The 25072-nt window shown below is 38.3% G+C and overlaps 2 protein-coding genes across 2 annotated transcripts in view; one reads left to right on the top strand and one right to left on the bottom strand.

Moving 5' to 3' along the window:
* Positions 1-803: 803 nt before the first annotated feature.
* On the top strand, positions 804-2566 carry LOC139736882 (histone H3, embryonic-like). The gene is made up of 2 exons (XM_071647542.1): positions 804-936; positions 2289-2566. Exons 1-2 carry the CDS (start codon positions 804-806, stop codon positions 2564-2566), a joined length of 411 nt encoding a protein of 136 aa, XP_071503643.1.
* A 9190-nt stretch (positions 2567-11756) lies between these two features.
* LOC139736883 (SUMO-activating enzyme subunit 2-like) overlaps positions 11757-25072 on the bottom strand; it is a 37960-nt gene continuing 24644 nt past the window's right edge. Inside the window, exons 14-18 of the mRNA XM_071647543.1 lie at positions 19524-19581; positions 14272-14310; positions 13787-13892; positions 12918-13096; positions 11757-12443 (exon numbers count right to left, since the gene is read on the bottom strand). Of these exons, the coding sequence (XP_071503644.1) occupies positions 12103-12443; positions 12918-13096; positions 13787-13892; positions 14272-14310; positions 19524-19581 (723 nt within the window). The 3' untranslated portion in view covers positions 11757-12102. The remainder of the gene's footprint in view (positions 12444-12917; positions 13097-13786; positions 13893-14271; positions 14311-19523; positions 19582-25072) is intronic.

The following is a 25072-nucleotide window of genomic DNA, read 5'->3' on the forward strand; positions in this document are numbered from 1 at the left end:
TAAAATATCCGCATAGTACAAGAAGAAGTTCCTGTGAGGCTGCGTTCACATAGAAGTATACTATTCGGGTATGGGGCTCGTTTTCGAGGGCACGCGAATAGCTTGAATCGAACGATAGGATTCACACCGGTTCATAGGAGGGCACTATTCGAAAGTATACACCGAATAGCTGCGAATAGTATAGCAAAGTGGGAATCGAGCTTGTTCGATTTTCTTGCAGCGTATACCGTCTCTCGTTTATTAAATAATGACAATTTTGGTCTGGATTTGCCCTTTAGCAAAAATAAGCATGTCGGAATAGACTGACATTCTGATGCAGTTTAGAAATTGTTAATAAGATTTGCTGGGATGTAGGAGGAAGAAATCCTCACTGCATGGGATGGTGAGTTGACGGTGCGGGTGATGGTGTACTCGGTGCCCGAATAGCCGAATAGCGAATAGCGAATAGCGAATAGCGAATACCGAATACTTCTATGTGAACGCAGCCTATGAGTGCGTGAGCATCAAAAATCAGTGTCCAATGACATTTAAACGGTATTTTCATGGGCGGGGCTTCATTTAGGGGATATTTCCACCAATAGCATACCACCGAAACCTTTGGTCTCATTTTCTGAAAAAGTTTGAGAAGGCTACCAATACAGTTTCATTTTGCTCTCCTTATGAGTTTGACTGGCCTTCAAGTCTTGAACCTTGAGTCTGCTAAATCACGTGATTGTTATTCCATTTGACATTTTCACGCTGTCAAAAACCAAACCAGTTAATTAAGTTTTGCAGAATTCATCAAGAAAAGAAATTCTTCATCAATGGCGCGTACCAAGCAGACAGCAAGGAAATCAACGGGAGGGAAAGCGCCCCGCAAGCAGCTCGCCACCAAGGCGGCAAGGAAAAGCGCTCCAGCTACGGGCGGGGTCAAGAAACCACATCGCTTCAGACCAGGTATGGCATAATACACAATTTTAGTTGCTGTGTGATCATCAATGAGAAGATGGATGAATCCTTTTAACACCCTTACACCTATTTGTCTTTATTGCCTTGTTAATAGAAATTAATATTAGGTGAGCAGAGCGACACAAAGCCCCCCCCCCCCCCCCCCCGGAAAAAAATTCCGAATTCGAATCCTACCCTATGTCGACATCCCTTGGAAATCTGTTAGTCTGATAAAAAAAGAGTAAAATTTTACGAGTTCAACGGTAACAAATTGACTGAAATTAGATGAAAAATAAGGATGTTATGAAATTTTGAAGTTTTGATAATTTCTCAAAAACAGTTCTTGTCATGTTGTACAGTGGGTCTGAATATGCAAATGAGTGAGCTAACCATGTCATACCCTCACAATTTTCAATTGATCGTGTACACACACAAAAAAAATGACGAAAATTCAATGTTTCTGTCCTTGAAGTCTATAACATGACGTTATATTCGTGGTTGAATAACTTCAGAATAGTGATCAGTTAAATAGATATAAATTTACGTATGAAGATTTGAGCCTCGGGCATAATTGCGTTTGAATGAAAAATCGGAAATGTCAAAATTTTAGGTACAAACTAAAGTTTAAATTTTATATCGTAAGTTGTGAGGGAATGACATGCTCACTTTGTCATTTGCATATTCGGAAAGAGTTCCTTATGTCCCCCCCCCCCCCCCCCCCACTAGTTTGCACAAAATAGATGTTTTTTTTTTTTCTGATGGTGGACTAAATAAAGGTTATGGGAAGTCTTCCCATAAATGGCATAACCTTTATTTAGTTTATTATTGGTAAAAAGGAATAGTAGTTTGTTTGTTTTGTGCAAGTTGGTGGGGGGGGGGGGGACATAAGGAACTCTTTCCGCATATTCATATTGACTGTTCAAGAACTGCATGTTTCCCCCAAAAATAGCGAAACTTCATAATGTCATAACTTCCTTATCTTTCGTGCGATTTCGATCAAATTTATACCGTTGAACTCGTAATATTTTACTCTTTCTTATCAGACTAATTTATATTTAGACTGGATTTCCCCTTTAACGTTGTGTCACAATCCATCAAATTCCTCTTAACTGGCAAATTTGATGTAGTGATAGTGACGGGCCCAGGGAAATCTTTGCCATGCTTGCAATAAGGCTATAAAATTGCATCTTATTTTACTGCATGCATAGTTCTAGACTGTATAAATTCATAGCTAGATTGGTTGAATAATTATGGTTGTCAGGTAATTTTATCTATTTTGTCTCAGTCGACAGTAGACAATCAGTATCGATTCTATTGACGTTCACAAGTCTGCAAACATTCTGGACGTCTCACTTTGATAGGGACTGTCGCTCTTCGCGAGATCAGACGTTACCAGAAGAGCACGGAGCTGCTCATTCGCAAGCTGCCCTTTCAACGCTTAATCCGCGAGATCGCTCAGGACTTCAAGACCGAGCTGCGTTTCCAGAGCTCTGCCGTGCTCGCACTCCAGGAGGCCAGCGAGGCCTACCTGGTTGGCCTCTTTGAGGACACCAACCTGTGCGCCATCCACGCCAAGCGAGTGACCATTATGCCGAAGGACATTCAACTGGCCCGTCGAATCCGCGGGGAGCGGGCGTAGTGATGACAACGGGCCAATCCAGTCACGAATTTGGAGGTTACAACTTGAAAAAAATAATATAAATTATTGTGTAAAGACAAACATTTAAATTGAAATCTAAGTTTGAATAACATCATGCCTAGGCTTAACTGACGTCTTTTCTAGTTTTTTAATGTATTTGTGTTCTTGTGTGTTTTGTGTGTTTGTGTTACGAGTATCGTTTTTCATGTAAAGTTCTGAAGACCTTTTTTTTTTTTTTTTTGGCACGGGGATTCAGGTTTTAGCTTTTTGCGATATAATTGGAAACCATTTAGTCTGTATGAATATCAAAGAACATGTAATTCTAAGAGGAATCAAAAGTCTATTTGATAAAAATCGGTTTTGAAATGGCTGGGATCAGATATCTAAAAACAAAGAAAAACAAAGTGGTCCTAATAAAAGACGAGACCCACCTTTTATTAAAATCTCTTTGTTTTTGGCTATTTTGGTCATTTCAAAGCCGAATTAACTTTTAATTCCTCTTAGAATTGTATGCTCTTTAATATTCATATAAGTGGTTTCTAATCATCTCGCAAAAAGTTAAAACCTGAATCCCCGTCTAAACCAAGCTATGTCACACTTTAAAATGCATAACTTTGGAACGGATTGTCTGACTTTCCTCAAACTTTCACGGACGTTCGAGCATAAGTGACGTCACTTTTTGACATCGCGCCTCGGGATCCCGACGTGCTAAGTGATTCAGCGTACTCGCAATTTTCAGCGTTTCATACACCGGTATAATTCAAACATTTTGAGTATACACAACGGAGTAGTGCGTGTTTGATTTCCTTTTCCTCCTCTTCATTTTGAGGCTTATTACTAAGATACACCCTGTAGAAAAAGTGAACGTTTCAGACTTTTCCTTTTTTTGGGGGGGGGGGGGGATGAGTTGCGAAGTCTTGCTATTTGCGAGGCTGATCCGGTTTGCCACATATTTCGACTATTTTATTTTCATATTGCGATTTTGAACATGGGTTCAAAGGGAATAATAGAATTGTGAGTCCATCCATCTCTTGAACCTCCACCTGACGGCAACTGTGTTCATTAAAGCTTATTACTTGGCAGTACAGAATGCATTCAATGAAAAAGGGTGTTTCCCCACGTGTTAATTGGCGCCAGGCCATTCTAGACACCTGCATGGTCAACCGAAAGTTATCCTTTGAACATACATTCTTACATCGGGCAAGCTTAAATGCCTAATGATAATGTCGCTTTGATAACAGTGAAGTGTCTTACCAATTGAGAAAAAAAAAGGAAAGGTCATTTTCTGAAATATGCACAGGAGATAATTACGAATTGGCTTATAGTGGACATTAAATCCGGACTTTCATGTTGAAAATCACTCACTTCCTATAATTAAATCGCTGCAAATTTGAAGAAGCATTTGCAAAGCTCGTGCAGGTGTAGAACCCTAAATATTTTGGTTTGAACTTGGAACACGTACAGGTGTATTACGTCGTCTATTTCAATGTAATAGCTCCTTTCCAGATATTGTGTTTTCGCTGACAAGTACAAGAATGCAATGTGCTTCCGTATTCTAGCTATTATTTATACCATGCTCGGGTCCTCAGTGGAACATCTCGCTTCTCCAGCATTACCCCAGTTCTAAAAAATCTTCACTGGCTACCAGTATCCAAGAGGATAGAGTTTAAAATTCTTCTTCATACATGGAAAGCAGTACATTCTTCAGCTCCAAAATATTTGCAAAACCTTGTTTCAGAATACGTCCCTGGCAGAAATCTCCGTTCATGTAATGGTAACAATTAACAGTTAAAAGAACAATCTCGACTCTCGGAGAAAAAGCCTTTGTTTCTGCAGCCCCATCTCTCTGGAACGCTCTTCCACTGAGGATCCGATCAGCAGAGACCACTGAAACATTTAAAAAGCTTTTGAAATCACATATGTTCGTATCTTGTTTCGATTGAATTTTCAACGAATTGTTCATTGGTGTGTATGTCTCTACCTATCTCTTTCTTCTTTTTCAACCTTCTTATGTACAATTATGACTACGATGTATGCTATTCTTTTCATAATTACGTCCCTCTGCGCCTCAGAATAGGATACTAGATCGAAGGCGCATTACAAATGCTGTACTTATTATTATTATTACCATTGTATAAATGTTTTAAACTAATACGCGTACCTTTAATCAGAGGAAGCATTCGTGAATTACTGTATGTAAATGTTGCATGGGTTTTTTAAGAGTCAATTCACTAATGACCACTTTTATTGCATGAGCCTAGCGCCTTTGTGTCAATCTAATCAACAAGATGAAAAGCTCAAATGCGGTTATACAGTGAAGTGTTATCGCCACGCTTGGGTTTTAATATAATCTTTCCAAGGAGATGGAGTTTCAAGTGGCTATAATTATTCAAACAGCTGTCAGTTTCTCATAGATGCATATCCCACAGGGGCAATGGTGCCTTTGATGTTAAATGTTTGAAGTCGTCAGTTTCTGAGCAATCTGCAGATTCATTTTGAATGCTTCCATTTTTAGATGAGATAAAATTTCCTGTAATAATAAAACATGAAACAAAGGTCAGTCCCGTCCTAACCCCGACTCGGTACAGGTTGGGGTCGCTGGTGCGGTTAGTCCCGTCCATGCGGTAATGTCGACAAGAGTGTAAATCAGAGATGTTTAGAAAGTCTTTGAAACTATAACCCCTTTTGGGGTGTCGATTTCATCACTATTCCGCTTCATGCTGACAAATAAAACTGAAGCAGTATTATCTTCGAGTATGGTTCTTTAGAAATCAATACTAGTATGTCGGATTCGTGCCCGGACATGCCCAGTCGAGTTATTTTGATTTTTTTCTTTTAATTCAATTTCGTCAGTACTTGGACAATTTTATTCGCGCAATTGCTATTCGCGCATCCCATTGTCTTAACGATTATGTATGGCAAAAATTAATTACCATCATATAACGACATATTTTCCTTCGTGAGGGGCTGGTCATAATGCAATAAAACATGAATCAATTGTCTTCCTACCTGTGAGGCAAATCCAGTTTGGCACATACTTCAAATATTTTTGAGTGGCGGCATCGAGCATGGGTTCAAAAGGAATAAGACAGTTGTGACAGTTGTGACATCTTGAAACTCCTTTATATATTTCGAGCTAAAAATCTCTCTCTTTGCCGATGACGGTTGACGATGAGTTCTCTTTCTACCTTGGTACACTGCATTCTATATAGAATCACAACCCTACTGATCACGAGAACTATAGATGTGCTATGTATTAATTTCCATGTGAATTACTTCATCTCGAAGGCAGTGGGTTGGCGTTCTGACTCGTTGGCTATTCAGTATTTCATTCTGTATGATGAATTTGATGAATAAGTAAGAACATCACGACACACCACGTCTATTTTAACTGTCATGGATTTTGCGTGTTGTGCTTTTGTTTCGTCATATGTCGTTTTGTGCATCATTGCCATCATCCACATTGGTTAGCTTGTTGACGATAGCTGCACACTGACACACGGTTCTGGATAGCCGTTTCCTCCGTTCGATTTGCCCTCTCTCTTATGTTAATGTGGATGGAAGCATTTGCATCCGTGAAACATACACCTCATCTAGTGCTATCATACATCAACCACGCCAAGAGATTTAGGCAATTTTACAATTGCCTGATTGATGTCAATGGAAGTGCAAAGGTGTTGATTTGTCGAATGAGGCAAATAATATCAGACTGAACATCTTGTGCGAAGCTTGCAACTGCGACTCTCTTTCAACAAAATCGACACCAAAGGTATCACAAAAGAGTACATTGTATTTAGAATCTATAGATATTCGTGGTACAAATGTACAATGCAATAGCAAATGGCGAGGGAACTTTAATCTGGCTATAATGTAGTGTTATGTCTTCATTAATGTTAGTAATTTTGTTTAAGTGATGTTGAATTTTTTGAATTTTTGTAATAAAGACTTGCCTTGACATTAATCCAGTTTGCAGCAATCGCATTTTAAAAGTTTGTAAAGAGTTATCCATTTCCCCGATTAAAAAAGGGTAGGGCGTGCCAAAAATGTTTGGCAGACATGTGTGACACGTGAAGGCTGCCAGTCATTTTCAGATGGTCTGGGTGTGTGTGTGTGTGTGTGTGTGTGTGTGTGTGTGTGTGTGTGCGTGATGAGATTTACATTGTAAATCTTAAATGACATTCAAGCAACCATTTGAAAACTCTAAATGAGAGTAAAATGCACGTTTAGAATCAATACATAGTTTTTACAGTAATTGTACAACAATGTATTATGAATTTTTCTCTGGAGCTAAATCTCCAGCTGCCAATCACCTAAAACAACACAGTCGGCTGTGCTGTAAAAAAACAGTGATTCATTTCAGGCAGGTAACCCCCCCCCCCCCTCGGTGCACGCACACATGCATACACAAACACACACACGGCACAACAGAAAAGCGCACTTTACATGAGAATTTCATTTTTTTTCTTAGCAAGTCTTTAAGTTTTATTCTAAAACATGTACAATTATGCCATCAAACTCCATTGTGTAGGCAAGCAATCCAGGTAAATGTACAAGAAATGGATTCGTTATCAGCACATAAATTGCATCAACCTGTCTGAGGTATGGAATACAAAAAACAATTTCAAATGTACAGGTTCAAAATAAGTTTCATGAAAAACAAAAAACCTAGAATAAACAAAACCCCAACTTCACATGGACACATGGTCGGGAACACAGGAAACCTTGAATAGGGTAGAAGGGCTATGGAAAGCTTTACAATACTTCAATCTTTGACTACTTTTACTTGCAACTTGATCCCTGGCATATTCAAAGTAACAGAGAGCTTTGACTAGCATAAAAATGCTACGCATGGGTGATATAACTTATGTTAGATCAATATAAATGAAACTTGATCATCTTTTGGCATCTGAAATCATAATATGTAAATAATCTATATGTTCTGTTTCAGTTCATTACAGTAACAATGATGAGATTAAATTATTTTACTCTCACAAAGTGTCAGTTGACACATGAACAGAAGAGGATGCCTCTCTTAAGACATGAACACAGAGAAAAGAAAGTCTACATCTTAAATCTGTCAGCTTTATTATCATGAGAAAGATGTGACAACCACTAGCCAAACATATGAGCAAAGGTGTAATACAGAATGGTGAGTTGTACTGTTTGATGCAATTACTGGTCACCACATAATTTTTCTCCCCATTGACAAGAAAAAAACAGAAGGAAATAAGAGAATTGTACCATTTCATTGTCAAGAGCATTTTATCTTCTGCATCTGTCTTCATTTCAATTTACCAAGTCTTGACTTGTCATATCTGTAAGTTTAATTTTTTTTTTTCCATTTGGGTTAAAAAGTTCAATCTCATGTACCACCTTGACATTTAGCTTCTATTCTTTCAGCCCCAGCAGCCATTAAATCTGCATAATGCATTTTTCACCATCATTCCAGTATCTTGACTGGATATACATGTATATTTTGAAGTTAGCGCAAAAAACCTTGACATAGTCCATGACCTTGAATGCATGCTCAGCTTTAAAAATCTTTTATTAGAATAGTCTAATGGCCACTTGGTCTCAACCTACATGGTCTAATCCTGTTTTGGCTACTACCAGTTCGTCTAATGACCATTTAGTCCAATTGCCACTTAGGCTCATTTACCAGTTCGTCTACTTCCACATGGGCTATGCCCATTTGGTCTAACACCCACAATTTACTAGGCACAGCGGGAAAGAAATGACATAAAATTAGAAAGGACATAAAATTAAAATTAGACCACCTGGTAATAAGACAAAACAATAATTAGCAAAGCTGGGCATTAGACCAAGTGAGGATTGGACCAAACACGCATTTGATGAAATTGATAATAGACCAATGAGGCCGCAGTAGTGTTAGACAAACTGGGAAGTAGATCATCTGATATTAGACCAAGTGGCAATAAACCAGTACCAGAGTAGATCAAATTCCAGCAAGACAATCTTCTATTACAGTGCACTTTTGTGTTATAACAAAATTCTGCTTACAACGAGGAAAAATTCAGGCCGCAACACTTTCAGCTCTATATATTTTTATTGTTTATTTGTTCGGTTATAACACAATTTTGATAAAATGAAAGAAAACTGCCTGTCCCAAGGACTTCGTTATAACGGGAGTCCACTGTATCACACATTAGAAATTTGACACATGCTGTTGGCCTTCATCAGATTTATTCAGAGGTAATGGCATTACATAGTCCTGCTATGATTTTGAAATGTAATATGTTAGACTGAATTTTGTTAAATACCATATTCACCTCATTCTAAAACCTCCATTTGAGTTTCACAAATTTCAAAGTTTGATCAACTGAAGTTCTACCAATCGGTAAAACCTGTGAATTGGCAAAATGATGTGTTAAAGGGATGATATAGTATTGGTTGAGTTGACTATTCAGCCTTTGACTTTTTGCAAGATACTTCGTAACCACTCTATGAAATGTTAAAGAGCATACAATTCTTAGAGGAATTCAAAGTTTATTTGATGAAAATCGTTTTTGAAATGCTTTGATAAATAAAAACAAAGTAAAACAAAGCGATCCTCATAAAAGGTGGGCCCCACCTTTTATTAGAATTGCCTTGTTTTGGATATCTCAGCTATTTCAAAACCAATTTCAACAAATAAATTCCTCTATGAATTATATGCTCTTTTAAATTTTAAATCAAGAGATTTCTCATTATCTCAAAAAATGGTCATCAGAAAAGTTGGAAACCTGTAACCCCATTTTAATAAAAACTATGAATAAAAGTTGATTGTACTTCTTCACATGATTCCTGAATTATTTTATGTTTTCAAAGTGTGCATCCTTGGCCTTTTCGGGGGTCAGACAATAGTCCAAACAAACACAGACAGAAACTAGAATTATCACTGAAGGTGATTAATACCCCCGCCCCTAGTGTTGCTTTATAGTAGTGTATGTGATGTCATGAGGGCAGTGACGTTAATACCAAGTTTGTGCACTTGTCGAATTGGAAACAGAATAATTTTATTTTACTGCACAATTACAGAGTTGACACTGAGTTCCACAAGGTTTGGGTAAAAAGTGTGGTTACCATGGCAATGCATTGTCTAATACAAACACAAGGGACATTTTGCGTAACTACACTTAAAGACCATACACACCAAATTTGACCTTCATAGCTTGAATGGTTTATTTTGATACAAAAATGAGTGGTTATCATGGCAACACATTTTCCTTAAACTAACACATTGGTGTCTTGCAAAACTACACTTCTAGATCATGATACATACTAAACTTGACTTTAATTGCTTGAATGATGGAAAAGTTATTCGATCTGCAAGGTTTTGGTAAAATTGTGGTTACCATGGCAACGGTTTGTGTGACAAACACAAAAATGTGTTCCACATCTATACCTCAGGGCCATAATGCCTACCAAATTTGATATCAATTGCTTGAAAACTGTGGAAGAAGTTTACTCCACAGGATTTAAAGAAAAACATGAGGTTACCATGGCAACACATTGTCCGATACAAATACAAAGGACATTTTGCAAAACTACACTTAAAGAGAATCATACACACCAAATTTCACCTTCATAGATTAAATGGTTCAATTTTGATACAAAAATGAGTGGTTACCATGGCAACACATTTTTCTTATACTAACACATTGGTGTCTTGCATAACTACACCTCCCGCTCATCATACATATTAAATTTGACCTTAATTGCTTGAATGATGTGGAAGTTATTCAATCCACAAGGTTTGGGTAAAATTATGTTTACCATGGCAATGCTTTGTCTGACAAACACAAAAATTATGTGTTCCACATCTATGCCTCAAGGCCATAATGCCTACCAAATTTGATTTCAATTGCTTCAAAACTGTGGAAGTTGTTCACTCCACAAGATTTTGAAGAAAACATGCGGTTACCATGGCAACACTTTGTCAAGTACAAACACAAAGAGTGTCTTGCATAACTACACCTATAGATCATCATAGATACCAATTTTGAAATTGATTGTTTAAAGGGTGTGTACAGTTCTGGTCGAGGTGAGAATTTTGCTTTTAACGTTTTGCATGATTTTAAGAAAGCACTCTATGAGATGTCAAAGATCATGCAATTCTAAGGGGTATCAAAAGTTTATTTGATGAAAATCGGTTTTGAAATGGCTGAGATCTCCAAAAACAAGGTGAAACAAAGAGATCCTAATAAAGGTGGGGCATGTCGCCTTTTATCATTATCACTTTTTTGGATATCTCAGCCATTTGAAGACCAATTTTCATCAAATAAATGTTGAATCCTTCTTAGAATTACATGCTCTTTCATATTTCATGAGATGTTTCTCACTACCTCACCTAAGAATGTTCAAAACATGAATCCCCACCTCAACCAGTACTGTACAGTCCCTTTAAATACTATGGAAGTTATCAAATCCACAAGGTTTTGGTAAAATTATGGTTACCATGGCAACGCATTGTCCGACAAACACAAAAAATATGTCTTGCACATCTATACCTCAATATCATCATTTACCCTAAGTTTCATTTAAATTGCTTCAAAACTGTAGAAGGAGTTTGTGACGCAAGATTTTGCAATAGACCGACCGACCACCTGACCGACCTCCCGCCCGACCAACATCACGGTGATTCCTATATACCCCCTTCACACTACGTGTGGCGGGGGTATAATAAGAACAGGGCATGAAAAAGCAGAAAACGATAACCAGGCAAGGTCTTGTTGTTAGTATGATTCTTACCATACCCAGAAAGTATGTATCAGACATATTGCTCATAGCAATCATACAAAATTTACATTCTTTCGCAATTTACAGCATAAGTACTACAAATCTAACAACAAAACACAATAAGTTAACATGCATGAAAACATTCTTTCCACAAGATTACACACATTTAACATAAGACTTACATGGTTAAATTTAGCACTACATAAATAGAAGTTCAGAGGTACATAAGGCATACTTCAATAAACTTGCCAACATAACACTAAAACTAACAGAGATGTAAGTACCTTGCTTAAGCTACTTCCACGTGCTAAAATTTCCGTCTTTCTTCTAACCCTATATAGATCAGTCGGGGAAAAAAGTCATGAAATTTCAGCAAAAAAAAGAAAGAAAAAAGTGTATTAAAAGCATTGCGAAAGATGTCGAGGGAGCTCATTTCGCCTCCCCCCCCCATAAGGTTAAATCTGAACCAAGAATTTGTTCATCTAGTCCACGTAAAGGACACTTTGTTGAAGTAGTAAGATGAACTGTCATATTAAATACGATGCCATCAATTTTTGCCAATGATAATGCACTTAATCTGACTGATGTAAACATCTTTTCTTCACGTCTGCCACTGTAAAATGGCAGTTACCAAACACACCATGTCGTTGCACTGGTGAGAAGGAAATTCCTATCAAATAAAGATAGATCAAGACAGTTTTGACATCTATAAGAAAATATGGTTTGGTTCTACGGAGGTGGGAAAAAAAGCATTCATGCATTCCATCAAGAGACCTACAGCTGATTTCCAGTCTACCTTAGTCATCAAGAACAACCACCTCCTCAATTCTGTCCTCTTCCAATCCTCCTTCCATCACTTCCAAAATGTCATCATCATCTTCACAATCAGCTGCATCATTGTTGGACTGGGAAGAGATGACTCTTGCCTTTTTACTGCTTGGAGCACCCTCTACTGTTGTCGAAACCTCATCCACATCAGATGGGAGCTTTCGCTTCAGGGACACTGACGTGGCATCCCCATCACCCTCATCCATGGTTGTCTCTACCTTCCCGTTGCCAGAAGCAACCTCTGCTTCTCTCACAGCATCATCATCTTCATCCTCCATAATGATCAAGTCGTCATCGTCATCAACAGCATCTGGATAGATGAAATTTTAGTTACTCTGGGAAAATCAGGTTTTCAATAGAAGCAATGAAACAATAGTCACAGAAAAAAGAATAGTACCCAAACGGAGAAATATCTCAACAAAATTCCCACTCTTATCTGGTATTGGAGTACTGCAATTGCGATTATCTCCAAGAATGAAACAGGTATGGTACAAGTACCTAACAGAAAAGCACAAACAAGACTTATATAGCTATATGTTGGGACAATTTGCTGACTTTCACATTCTTTTGTTTCATTTTATTTAAATTTTCCTTTGTCTTTTGCTTCTGTATTACTTTCTTCATTGGTAGTAGCACATTCTCTGTTTTAGATATTCTCCTGATAACAAGTATGTGATTTTCTTTTAACCAGAAAATGACTACAAGCTCTCCACATGATATAAACAATAAGAGATACAAAGAGACTGAGACAGGAACATTGTCACCAAGTGACTTTTCATCCTACCCTGAGAGGTTCCAGCCACATCTGTGCTCCCATTGGTTGATGACACCTGGTCATGAGCCTCTGTCTGAGCATCTGATTGGTTCTTGATGTGCGTCCTGTCTGTCTTTGCTTCGGCCTCTTTGTCAGCGATGGGCACTTTTCCAATAACCTCAAACTCTGCCTCATCCTCAAGACTCTCTCTATCACAGATAAATGAACAATATACAGCTGTGCCTCAGTATAACATCATTACATGGTAACATCAGTGATGATAAGATATTTTGAAATGCTAACTGAGGTTTATCATGAGAAAACACTACAAGACTAATTGTAATGGGTCCAATCCTGGTGAGTAAGATGTCAATCACTAAGTGTATCAAAAACATTACTATTGCAGGCAGATTTTTCTATAAAGGAACTTTGTAGTTTGGATTATTTGGAACACTCTGCCCTCATTGAGAAATTACACAATTTACTGGATTAGCATTTTAGACATAGTACTTAAGCATCATCACAACAAATACATGCTTCTCCATAAACAAGTGAGGAGATATGCACAGAGAATGGAATTCAATAATGAATAGCCACTGCATAAAACACATCCTAATGTCAGGTATCATGCTAAATCAGTGATACCAATGGTGATGATAAAATCCAACATTTCTATCAGTAGCACTTAACATATCATTACCCGGATCAAAGATGGCAACACTTGAAATGCAATTTCCTCACTCTGGGAGGATTTCCTGCCTACCTACCAAGTATGATGCAATCTCACTTACACATTCCTAAATGCTTGTCATAATCTTACCATCTATCCAGTTTGTATTTGTGGGTAGAGGGTGGTCAAGTTTTAGCTGAAGGTAAAAGACAACAAAGTCTTTTCTTACTCAAACTGGATGTTGACAATGAGCTCAAAGTTTTGCAGGAAGTCATCAGCCTTCAGTCTGCTGCCCCCGATGATGTGAAATTCACTCAGCATTCTGGGCATGTTGTCTGATGGCAACAGAAGTTGAGAAAGAGAACAGAATAACAAATCAGCAAGTTCTTTTCCAGTCTAAGGATTAGAACTTTGATTTGTCACTACCTTGCAACATTACAGATTATTCTTTTACACATCAGTTTCTGTTCTCAAGGTGTAATCCACTGTGAAAGCTGGTTCCACTGAAATGCAATTGATTTGAGACAAGAAGGAACAAGCTCTGGGTATCAATGAGAATTTCATTGTACTATTCTTATCAAAAGCTGAAACTTTTATGATTTTTTATTGCTGTGGTGGTACTGTAATCACTTGAAATCACATTTTCAGAAAATGAAGTCCTGGTTTAACATCCTCTGATCATGACACATCTGAGTAACTAATGCTGTATCTTACCATCTGTCTCTCCTTCTTCACTGGAGATGAGAATCGTGCCTGTTTCAGAGAAAGAAAAAAAGAGAGAAAAAAGGTATGCTTATACTAAGTGTTTGACTGACGTTTTGGATAAACAATTTCAATTGAGACACCTCGCTGTATGGATTTTATCACCACTGAACAAACTATATGAGGCTAAAATTGCAAATACAGTCAACCTCGCGTAAGTCGACATAATCGGGACTGAGAAAAACACGTCGACTTACGCGAAAGTCGACTTACGCGTAAGTCGACATTTTGTCGACTTATAAATGAAAACTAATTTCCCCTATACAGAGTAAGATAACGATGCGAATCGCTACCCAATTCTTACTCCTTTTGCCGCCAAAACAAACCTACTGACATTAGCAACAATTATGTTTTAGGTCATGCATAAATCTCGCGCGGATAAGTAACGACAACGCACAATTCCCAAATCTCTTGAGAGATTTTGAGAGAGCGGGATCGGAAACCTGGGCCCGTTTCTAGACACTGTACGTTTTAAATCTGATTTGAAATATCAAACGCATATTCCCCAAATTGCATGCAACATCGCGATTTAAATTCAAGTGCGTTGCTGCGAAGATATGCGTGTGAATTCGTATGATTCTGTCGAGATAAGTTTTCAGTGCCAAGCGAGTTGAAATAGGATGTGTGATTTTCCTTCCCTAAGTCGCCATATTTGGTTTGCTTAAATTTCTATTGCCATACTCTGAAAATGAATTGTTTTCGCGCTCCGATTCGCAACAATACCACCGCTCTGTACGGCGCGGGCCAGTCTGAAATAAAAAGAAGAAGAAAAGTTTGTTAATCTGAAAAACGACATCTTTCGAATAACTAACCTTCGTAAAAACAAATCTCTTTCCATCGTCGGACTAATTTAACTTTGGACTGAGATTTAAACCTTCGGCATAGCGAACTGTAACAATAATTTGCTACTATTTTTTCATTGACATTTCGTGAAGCAGCTGCATGCGTTTCGGTAGTTTGAAACGTGTAAATGTTGCGATGTCTTTCCCCTGCTAGTGCAGACTAAGTTCGGTCACGGCGAGAGTTCCGTTACGAAATAAGATATAATGCAAGTCTTTTCAACAATAACACACTTCCGTATAGATTTTTATGCGTTTAAACGCAGTTTCTAGTTTCGTACAAAAACCTCAAGTCTTTTCTGCAACGCTCTTGCGTTTTAAATACAGAGTTGCTTGTGATATGATGGACTTGCATTTGATTTTTAGAATTGCGTTTAAACGCAATTGAGTTGAAGTTTTTTACAGTCTGTTTTCTAGTTTCGGATGATTATCAAACGCAAGTCTTTTCAGCGTTTCGTGTGATTTGATGGACTTGCATTTGATTTTCGGGGTTGCGTTTAATTTTTAATTTTGCGTACGAAATAGAAAATAACGCAAGTCTTTTCAATAATAACGCACTTCCGTAGATGTTTAGAGATGCTTTTAAACGCAGTTTCTAGTTTCTTACGAAAACAGCAAACCTTCTCTGCAACGCTCTTGCGTTTGAATACAGCGTTGCGCGTTATTTGATGGAATTCATTTGATTTTTAGAGTTGCGTTTTGAAAACGCAATTGAGTTTAAAAAAAAACTAGAAATGTCGCTATGGCGACTGGTATGCCTCCGCCATAATGCATGATTCTCCTAATAGGTCTAGATAGTACATGTGGACAATGTGTGATTACATTTTCACAAAACTGGCAAAATATTGAAATGACAAGTTTGTCGCAAATGTGTTGAATGTTCACCTTCCTTGACCTTGGTTTAATTCGATGAATAGGAGAGCATGAATTTGGGGATTTAAGGACTTTAACTTGACTTTGACCCATTCATACATTTATAAATGCATTGAGTAATTTTCATGGTACCGGTATGGAGAAAAAGTGCAATTTCTGTACTGAAGAGTAAATTGTTACCATGTTCATCTGGCCTTTGACCCTAAAATTCATAAGATAATCACTTTCAGGTAGAACATGCATACATATGCAGTAAGTTTCACGATAAATTGAGCCACTTCCGAGATATGGAGGAAAAAGTTAGTTTAGCACTTTTACTTGATCTTTGACCTTTTGACCTTTGAGGCAAAAAAAAAAAGAAAAAGAAAAAAAAAAACTCTCCAGAGAATTTCTATTAGGTTACACATGCATACACCAAGTGTTAAAAAAAAAAATCCTGCTGGCATTGCATGAACATGAGGGAAATAGTAAAATTTTGAAGTGTTGCACTTGACCTTTGACCCCTGACCTTTGACCCCATGAACCCTACATTCTCTAGATAATCACTGCCAGTCAGTACATGTATATACTATGTTCCATGAAGATACCTTGAACAATTTTCCAATTTAAAGAGAAAAAAAAGAAGTTTTAATACTTTTGCTCGACCTTTTGACCTTTGACCTTTGACCTCATAACCCAAACTTTCACCAGAGAATCTAAATTGGGTAATACATGTATACACTAAGTTTCAAGAAAATATCTTGAGGCATTGCATAGATATGGTGGAAATAGTGAAATTGTATGTATTTGACCCTGACCTTTTGACCTTTGACCTTGAGCACGTGCACCCAAAAGTTGATAGGCACAACTTCACCCCCTAATACACATACATGCCAAGTTTCATTAGGATACCTCAACAGGTTTTGATAGTTACCTTGTCCACAAAATTCATTACGGATGGACGGAAAGACGGACGGACGGACGGATGGACGGACGGAAGGACGGACGGACGGACGGACGGACGGACGGACGGACGGACGGAAGGACGGACGGACGGACAACCCGAAAACATAATGCCTCCGGCACCACTTCGTGGCGGAGGCATAAAAAAAGTTCCCTACAATTTTCTAGTTTCGTATGGTTATCAAACTCAAGTCTTTTTAGCGTTCCGTGTGATATGATGGACTTGCAATTGCATTTGATTTTCAGAGTTGCGTTCAATTTGTAATTATTCGTACGAAATGAAAAATAATGCAAGACTTTTCAACAATAACGCACCTCCGTAGATGTTAAGAGATGCTTTTAAACGCAGTTTCCAGTTTCTTACGAAAACCGCAAGTCTTCTCGTCTGCAACACTCGTGCGTTTGAATACAGCGTTGCGCGTGATTTGATGGACTTCATTTGATTTTTAGAGTTGCGTTTAAACACAATTGAGTTTCAGGTTCGTACAACTCTTTTCTAGTTTCATATGATTATCAAACGCAAACCTTTTCAGCAACGCACTTACGTTTATGTGCAAAGTTGCTCGTGATTTGATACACCTGCATTTGATTTTTAGTTGCATTTAATTACATGTACATGTAGTTGCATTTTAATTAATTTTCTCAAAACGGTCCCAGGTTTCTAATACCGCTTCGGAATAATTAACGTTAGAATATTCGGATAAACGGAGACACCTATTTCATGTTCTGATAATGATTCTCTACTCGACCTATAGGTGTACAAAATTTGTGCGTTTTGAGAATAACGACAAGGAGAAAAGGGGGAAAGTGAACTGCTTTGGGTACTACGTGTACATGTAATTCTCCAATGTAAATGAGTGTATGCCCTTTCTATTCCGGCGTACAAAACAATGGACGGATGGAGCGAACGCTACCGCGCCGTACACTAGCGAATTACCGAGTAGTAATGCTGCGAATCGGAGCGGGAAAACAATTCTTTTTCAGAGAATGGCGATAAGATTTTGAGCGAAAAAATTATGTCGACTTAGACGAGGGAATTAACACGTATTTCAGCTCAGTTGGCACTCAAAAATCAGGTCGACTTACGCGAGTTGTCGACTTATAAATGTCGACTAAGACGAAGAAATTTTCAAGGAATAACAAAGGCAAAAATCGGGACTTTTTTATCGTGTCGACTTAAGCGAGTTGTCGACTTATGCGATGTCGACTTAAGCGAGGTTGACTGTAATTACTTCATTTAGGAACTAGATAACTGATTCAATAGCAAAAGCACCCCTTAACCTCTCTTTCTCTTCTGTTCTACACACACAAATACACTTCTATTTCAGTAATCTTTATATCTGTTTCCACATGATACAAATGAAATAATGCCTCTGGCACCCATCGGGCAGAGGCATAATTAACACAATCACTTTGAATGTTTTACAAAATGAACAAAACAATTATGATTTTTTTCTTTTATGTACAAATCAACTAACTGCATAAAAGTAATTGAAAATATTTTTTGCATAATTTTCAATACTTAATTATTGTGATCAGGTAACATGCAATCAAACAAAGTGAACACGTATCAGATAAATTTACAGAATCTAACATGTAAAAACAAATGGACAAACCCCATCCTTCCATCTGTACCCAAACTCTAATCCTACCTATTCCCACACATAGGCACCTGCCATCCCTCCAAATCCCCTTACTTGGATATCATTAATGTATCATATAAGACCAACAATAAGTAATTACATACAGTGGGTGATTTCAAGTTTGGTGCTAGTGCTATCTCAGCATTAGCACTGGCAATAAAACCGAACTTGAAATCAGTCGGTGTTGGGAGGTTGACCTAAAAATTCTGACATATTTCCAGTAGTTGGTGTTGGGCATGGTGTTGAATGTCATCTGCTGACCCGAGCTTCACCATTTGTGTTGGCGATTTATGTGCTTCTTCCCCATTGGCCAACGATAGCCCCTAGGAATTATCATCTTTGTCATTTCAAGTTCGGTGCTGGTGTTAGTGTTGCTGTGCGAGATCCACATTTACATCCATAAGTAGATGCACGTTGTACGTGCAAAGTCAATGCTAATGCAATGGTCCCCCATGTAACATACACAAACACTCTAGACATGGCTACATAAATCTGACCCCAGGAGGAAAATTAAGATAGTAGTTTTTCTTTTTTTTGAGAAGGGATGAAATTTGTGGCATTCTAATATGTCTTTTTCATTATGTCTTTAAAACTAAGCAGTCATGACTACATCTTTTAATATATTTCAGTTTAACTATATGCCATCCCTTCTTTCACTGCACAATTCCCACAATTTCATGGTGGTTTGATGCCAGCACCAAGTGCTGGGGGTCGATAATTGTGATCGGTATCGTTGCATTAATCTGACTGTCGGGTGTTGGAGCTTGATTTAAGGCAGTTGTTTGGGAGACAGCACTAGCACTAGCACCAGCACCAAACTTGAAATCATCCAGTGTGTGTGTGTGTGTGTGTGTGTGTGTGTGTGTGTGAGTGTGTGTGTGTGTGGGGGGGGGGGATAACATCAAACCTTTGCCATCTTGTATCTCAACGTCTGGTGCTATCATTCCTAGAGCTGCTTTCAATATCTGTGCAGAAGAGAAACGAGACAGATCAAATCTGTTACTGAGTCCTTGCACCTTGTCTATACACAGTGTGAGGAAAAAATACCATTTGACATCAATGATATGCCTGCTAACATCACTGCACTGAATAGAAAGTAGACACATCCTTTTTTTGGCCTCCTCCACAAAGTGTCACCAGAGGCATTGTTTTCTGGTTGTCCGTCCGTCCGTCCTTCTGTTCGTAATTGATTTTGTGGACAGTGTACCTTATGATTCAAAGAACATCTGAGGTATCCAAATGAAACTTGGCATATGTATGTATGTATGAGCGGATGAAGTTATGCCTATCAACATTTCAATGTACATGCTGAACGTCAAAGGTCAAGGTCAAATTCTTAACATTTCACTTTTTTCCCAATATCTCTGAAATGTCTGAAGGTATTTTCATGAAACTCAGCGTATACATGTACTACTAGGTAACGATTCTCTAGGGAAAGGTATGGGCCATGGGGTCGAAGTTAAAAGGTCAAAGGTCACATGCAAATTATAAATTTCATTTTTTGTCCATATCTTGGAAATGTCTCATATTATTTTCACGAAACTTAGTATATATGCATGTACTGCCTGACAATTATTCTCTTGAGCATTTTGGGGTCATGAGGTCACAGTCGGGTGAAAATCCACAAATCTGCTATTTGATGCTGAAATTTACACCTTTTTCCCCTCCATACCCTAACTAGAAATGTCGCTATGGTGACAGGTATGCCTCCGCCATAATGCATGGTTCTCCGAATAGGTCTACAGCACAATGTCTAGACAATGTGTGATGACAGTTTCACATAACTGGCAAAATATCAAAATGACAGGATTGTCACAAATGCATCGAATGTTCACTTTCCTTGAACTACGTTTATTTGGATGAATGGCTATACTGTCTAAGAGTGCAGGTATTTGGGGATTTGAGGATTTGTACCCAACTTTTGACCCTTTTATAAGTAGAAGAAGAAGTAAAATTTAGCACTTTCACTTGACCTTTGGGCAAGAAACTTCCAAGAGAATCTGTATTGGATAATACATGCATACACTAAGTTTCAAGAAAAAATCCTGCAGGCATTGCATAGATAAGAGAAAAATAATGACATTTTGATGAATTGACCTTGACCTTTGACCCCTGACCTTTGATCCATGACCCCTAAATTCCCTACATGATCACTGCCAGTCAGCACATGCATATATACTAAGTTCCATGCAGATACCTTGAAATATTTGTGAGATATGGAGAAAAAAGTGAAATTTCAAAATTTTCACTTGACCTTTGACCCTTGACCTTTGACCTCATGACCCGAAGCTCTCTCTGGGGAATCTTTATTTGGTAGTTCATGTATACACCACGTTTCAAGAAAATACCTCAGGCATTGCATAGATAGGGGAAATAGTGAAATTTTGAGCATTTGACCTTAACCTTTTGACCTTTGACCTTGAGCATGTGCATCCAAAAGTTGATAGGCACAACTTCGCTCACTCATACATATACATGCCAAATTTCATAAGGATACCTCTAACAGTTTTTTAGATACGCTGTCCACACAATTGATTACGGATGGAAGGACGGACGGACAGACGGACGGACGGAAGGACGGACGTACAGACGGACAACCCGAAAACATAATGCCTCCGGTGACACTTTGTGGGGGAGGCATAAAAACAAATTGTACTTAAAGGTATTAGCCCACATTTGCAAACCCACGAAAATCAAAACTGTATAAAACAGGTCCAATATGACTTCAAGTACAAGTTATGACAGTAACATACCTCACCTGTTGCTATTTGTCTATACCATTCGATAAAAGAGAGAAAATCATCGTTTTAAAATCAATTTTCAAACCGGGTCAACCCGACCCAAAATTGAATTACGAGCGCGGGCTAGCTACGTACATGTAACTTACACAATATCGCATGCATGTAGTACGTACGTGGACCGGAGCTAGCGAGCGTGCGTTATATGCATGCATACGGTGCATTTTCATTTATTTTTATGAAAGTAATGGACTAATTGGAACGAAATTTTGCACAGGTGTTACTGCAATCATACCCAAACTCCATGCTAACTATGAGACCAATTGCTGCAGGTTTACAAATGTGGGCTAATACCTTTAAGCAGAGTTGGGAGGAGGGGGGGGGGGGGGGGGAGTAGAGGGGAAAGCTAAGGGGGAAAGGGGGGGGGGGGTAGGCAGAGCAGAGGGAGGGATTTGACAGAATAGATCAACATAAACCAGCAGAGCTTGTATGGGATGAATACTTCCCATTGACTTGTGTGCACTGCGTGTGTTCTCTATAGGCAGGGCTCCACACTAACTTTTATTTTTGGTGGCCCGATCAGGCCACCAAAATCATTGATTTTTATTTTTTGGTGGCCCAAAAGTAAAATCTGGTGGCCCGAAAAAAAATCAAGAAAAACATAAGAAAAATTAAATCGGTCCTACTAAACATAGAAAAATAAATATTAAGTATTACTGAAGTGATACAGGTATCCTTGTCTAAAATAAATGAATAGAAAATTCAATCATCTTACCGTTATTCTGAGTTCTAAGATTTTGCAAATAGGCTTATAGATTATTATAAAAGTTGATGCCTATTTAGGTGGTCAAAACTTACGTTTGAAATGAGAAAGTGGGAGCATTTGCAGACATTTGTAAACATCCGACATATGTTTTAGCATTGTAAAGAGCCGAAAGTTACCGTTATTCATTTCTGATTTCCGAATGTCAAAGCAAACATTCGACATTTATTTCAGCATCTTCCGGAGCTGAATGTTATCCTTATTCATTTCCGAACGTAAAATCAAATATCTGACATTAATTTTAGCACTGTAAGGAGGTGAATCTTACCGTTATTCATTTCCAAAAGAATATAAGCAAACATCCGACATTTATCTTAGTTTCATATGGAGTCAAATATTACCGTTATTCATTTCCAAACTTAAAAGCAAACATCTGACATTTATTTTAGCATCTTACAGAGCCGATTGTTACCGCTGTACATTTCCAAAAGTAAAGGCAAACATCAGACTTTTTTTGGTGGCCCGATTGGGCCACCAAAATCTTCATTTCTGAAATTTTGGTGGCCCGACGTGCGTTTTTTTGGGCCCCGGGCCACTGGGCCACCGTTAGTGTCGAGCCCTGCTATAGGGCTCACATGGGTAAATAATTTCCCAAAGAGACGTATGTTAGAATTCAAAATTCAAAATATTCTGTAAACTAGAAATGTCGCTATGGCGACTGGTATGCCTCCGCCATAATGCATGATTCTCCTAATAGGTCTATAGTACATGTGGACAATGTGTGATTACATTTTCACAAAATTGGCAAAATATTAAAATGACATGTTTGTCACAAATGTATTGAATGTTTACCTTCCTTGACCTACCATGTATGTTTATTGGATGAATAGGAGAGCATGTATTTGGGGATTAAAGAACTTTAACTTGACTTTGACCATTTCATAAGTTTATGCACTGAGTAATTTTCAAGGTATGGAGAAAAAGTGCAATTTCTGTATTGAACAGTAAATTGTTATCATTTTCATCTGGCCTTTGATTTATAAGAGAATCACTGTCAGGCAGAACATACATAAATTTGGCATGTTCTAAGTTTCAAGATAACTTGAGCCACTTCCGAGATATGGAGAAAGAATAAAGTTCAGCACTTTCACTTGATCTTTGACCTTTTGACCTTTGACCTTCTCGGCAAAAAAAAAAAATCCCAGAGAATCTCTATTGGGTTATACAGGCATACATCAAGTTTAAAAAAAAAAAAGTCCTGCTGGCATTGCATGAATATAAGGAAAATGGAAGATTAAACGAGAACTTACCGTTTGAAGTTTAATATTAATTTTATGAGTAATTGGAGGGTGAGATTACGTCATATATGAGATCCCGCTAGTGCGCGCGCCACTCAATATTAGAAGCAAGAATGTGACCACTTTTGTAGGAAGATAACGAGAGATTAAGTTACCGTTTGAAATTTGGGCGAGGGTGAGGTGGGACGTAATCTCACCCTCCAATTACTCATAAAATTAATATTAAACTTCAAACGGTAAGTTCTCGTTTAATCTTCCATTTTATATCGTAATTTCGTGAGAGATTACGTCATATATGAGATTTCAAAGCCAGTGGTTACATTCTCGAGGCAACCCCCCCGAAAAGGGGTAGGAAGCATACCTTACAAGAGGTTCCATTGCAAATCTCATTCAGGTTGAATGCTGCAGAGATATTGTGTCTCCAAGAGTTCACAAGTTCAGGCAGTTCAAGACATGTCTGCCCAAATCTTAGGGCTTCACAGTCTATTTTTTGATAATTGTTTCTACAAAGGTTTTCTCAGCAGGACAGGGCTTGTTGTAGTACTTGCGAAAGGTTCTTTCGTTGGCCCAACCGGCTTGCGCAAGTATTTTAGATACTGGGAAATTTCCCTTATTGGCTGCGGAGGTAGACGCTGCCCGAGTAGAGTGCGCCTTGTAGATCTCTGTATCAATACCCGCAGCCTCCAAAACCTCCTTAATCCAGCGAGCGATTGTTTGAGATGATACCCTGTGATACGGTTTCTTGTAGCTAACAAAAAGGTACCGTTCACTAGCTCTGATTCTGCGGGTCCTGCTGATGTATTCCTGCAAGTACCTGACTACACAAAGTCTCCTGTCTGGCGGGTATGCCTGGAGCTTGACACTGTGTGAGTAATTTCCAGGCTTGCTCTGTTTTAGGAGATCATGAAGGTGAAAGGTGACTGCATTATCTCTTAACACCATACCATCCAAGCTTAGATAGTGTAATGATTGAATCCTTTGTGCTGAGATTAATGCAATAATCACACACAATTTAAGCGTCAATTTTTTCAGGTCCAAAATGTGCGCTGGGGACCAAGAACGAAGAAAATTGAAAACAGGGTTAACGTCCCACATTTCCATGTATCTAGGCTTGGGTGGGCGTAGCTGAAAGACTCCCTTCATAAACCTCTGGATAAAGGGATGGTTTCCAACTGTAAACATAGTATCTCGAAGAATCACAAATGAAGATAGAGCACTCCGTGCTAAGTTTATGACACTGTAACCTGCCCCTTTATCGAAGAAAATGTCACTCAGGAATTCCAGGATAGCTTGAACATCCGAGTACAAGTAGTTGCTGCATTTTTTGTCACAAAATGCTTTCCATTTGTTTATGTACACTGCATACTGTTTTTTAGTCCCTTTTCTCCAAGAGGAGGCCATTACAGCAGTTATCCGTGCATTCAATCCCGCATCTCTGAAGGGCTTGCACAGAACCTGCAAGCAAGAAGATCAATCTGAGTGTTTAGTGGGTGAGGAGTGTTAGAAACTGGCAATGTTAGTACGGATTCACTCCTATGAATAACAAGTGGTTCCTCATTCATCATCCTGTTTAGGAGAGGAAACCATGGCTGGCTTGGCCATTTTGGGACTACTAGTATCCCAGTTGCATTATCAGATTTGATTTTTTGAATGCACT

Source organism: Diadema antillarum, unplaced genomic scaffold, assembly GCF_040938485.1.
Source record: "Diadema antillarum isolate AM-2024a unplaced genomic scaffold, OU_Dant_1.0 seq00000672_RagTag, whole genome shotgun sequence".
Taxonomy (NCBI): domain Eukaryota; kingdom Metazoa; phylum Echinodermata; class Echinoidea; order Diadematoida; family Diadematidae; genus Diadema; species Diadema antillarum.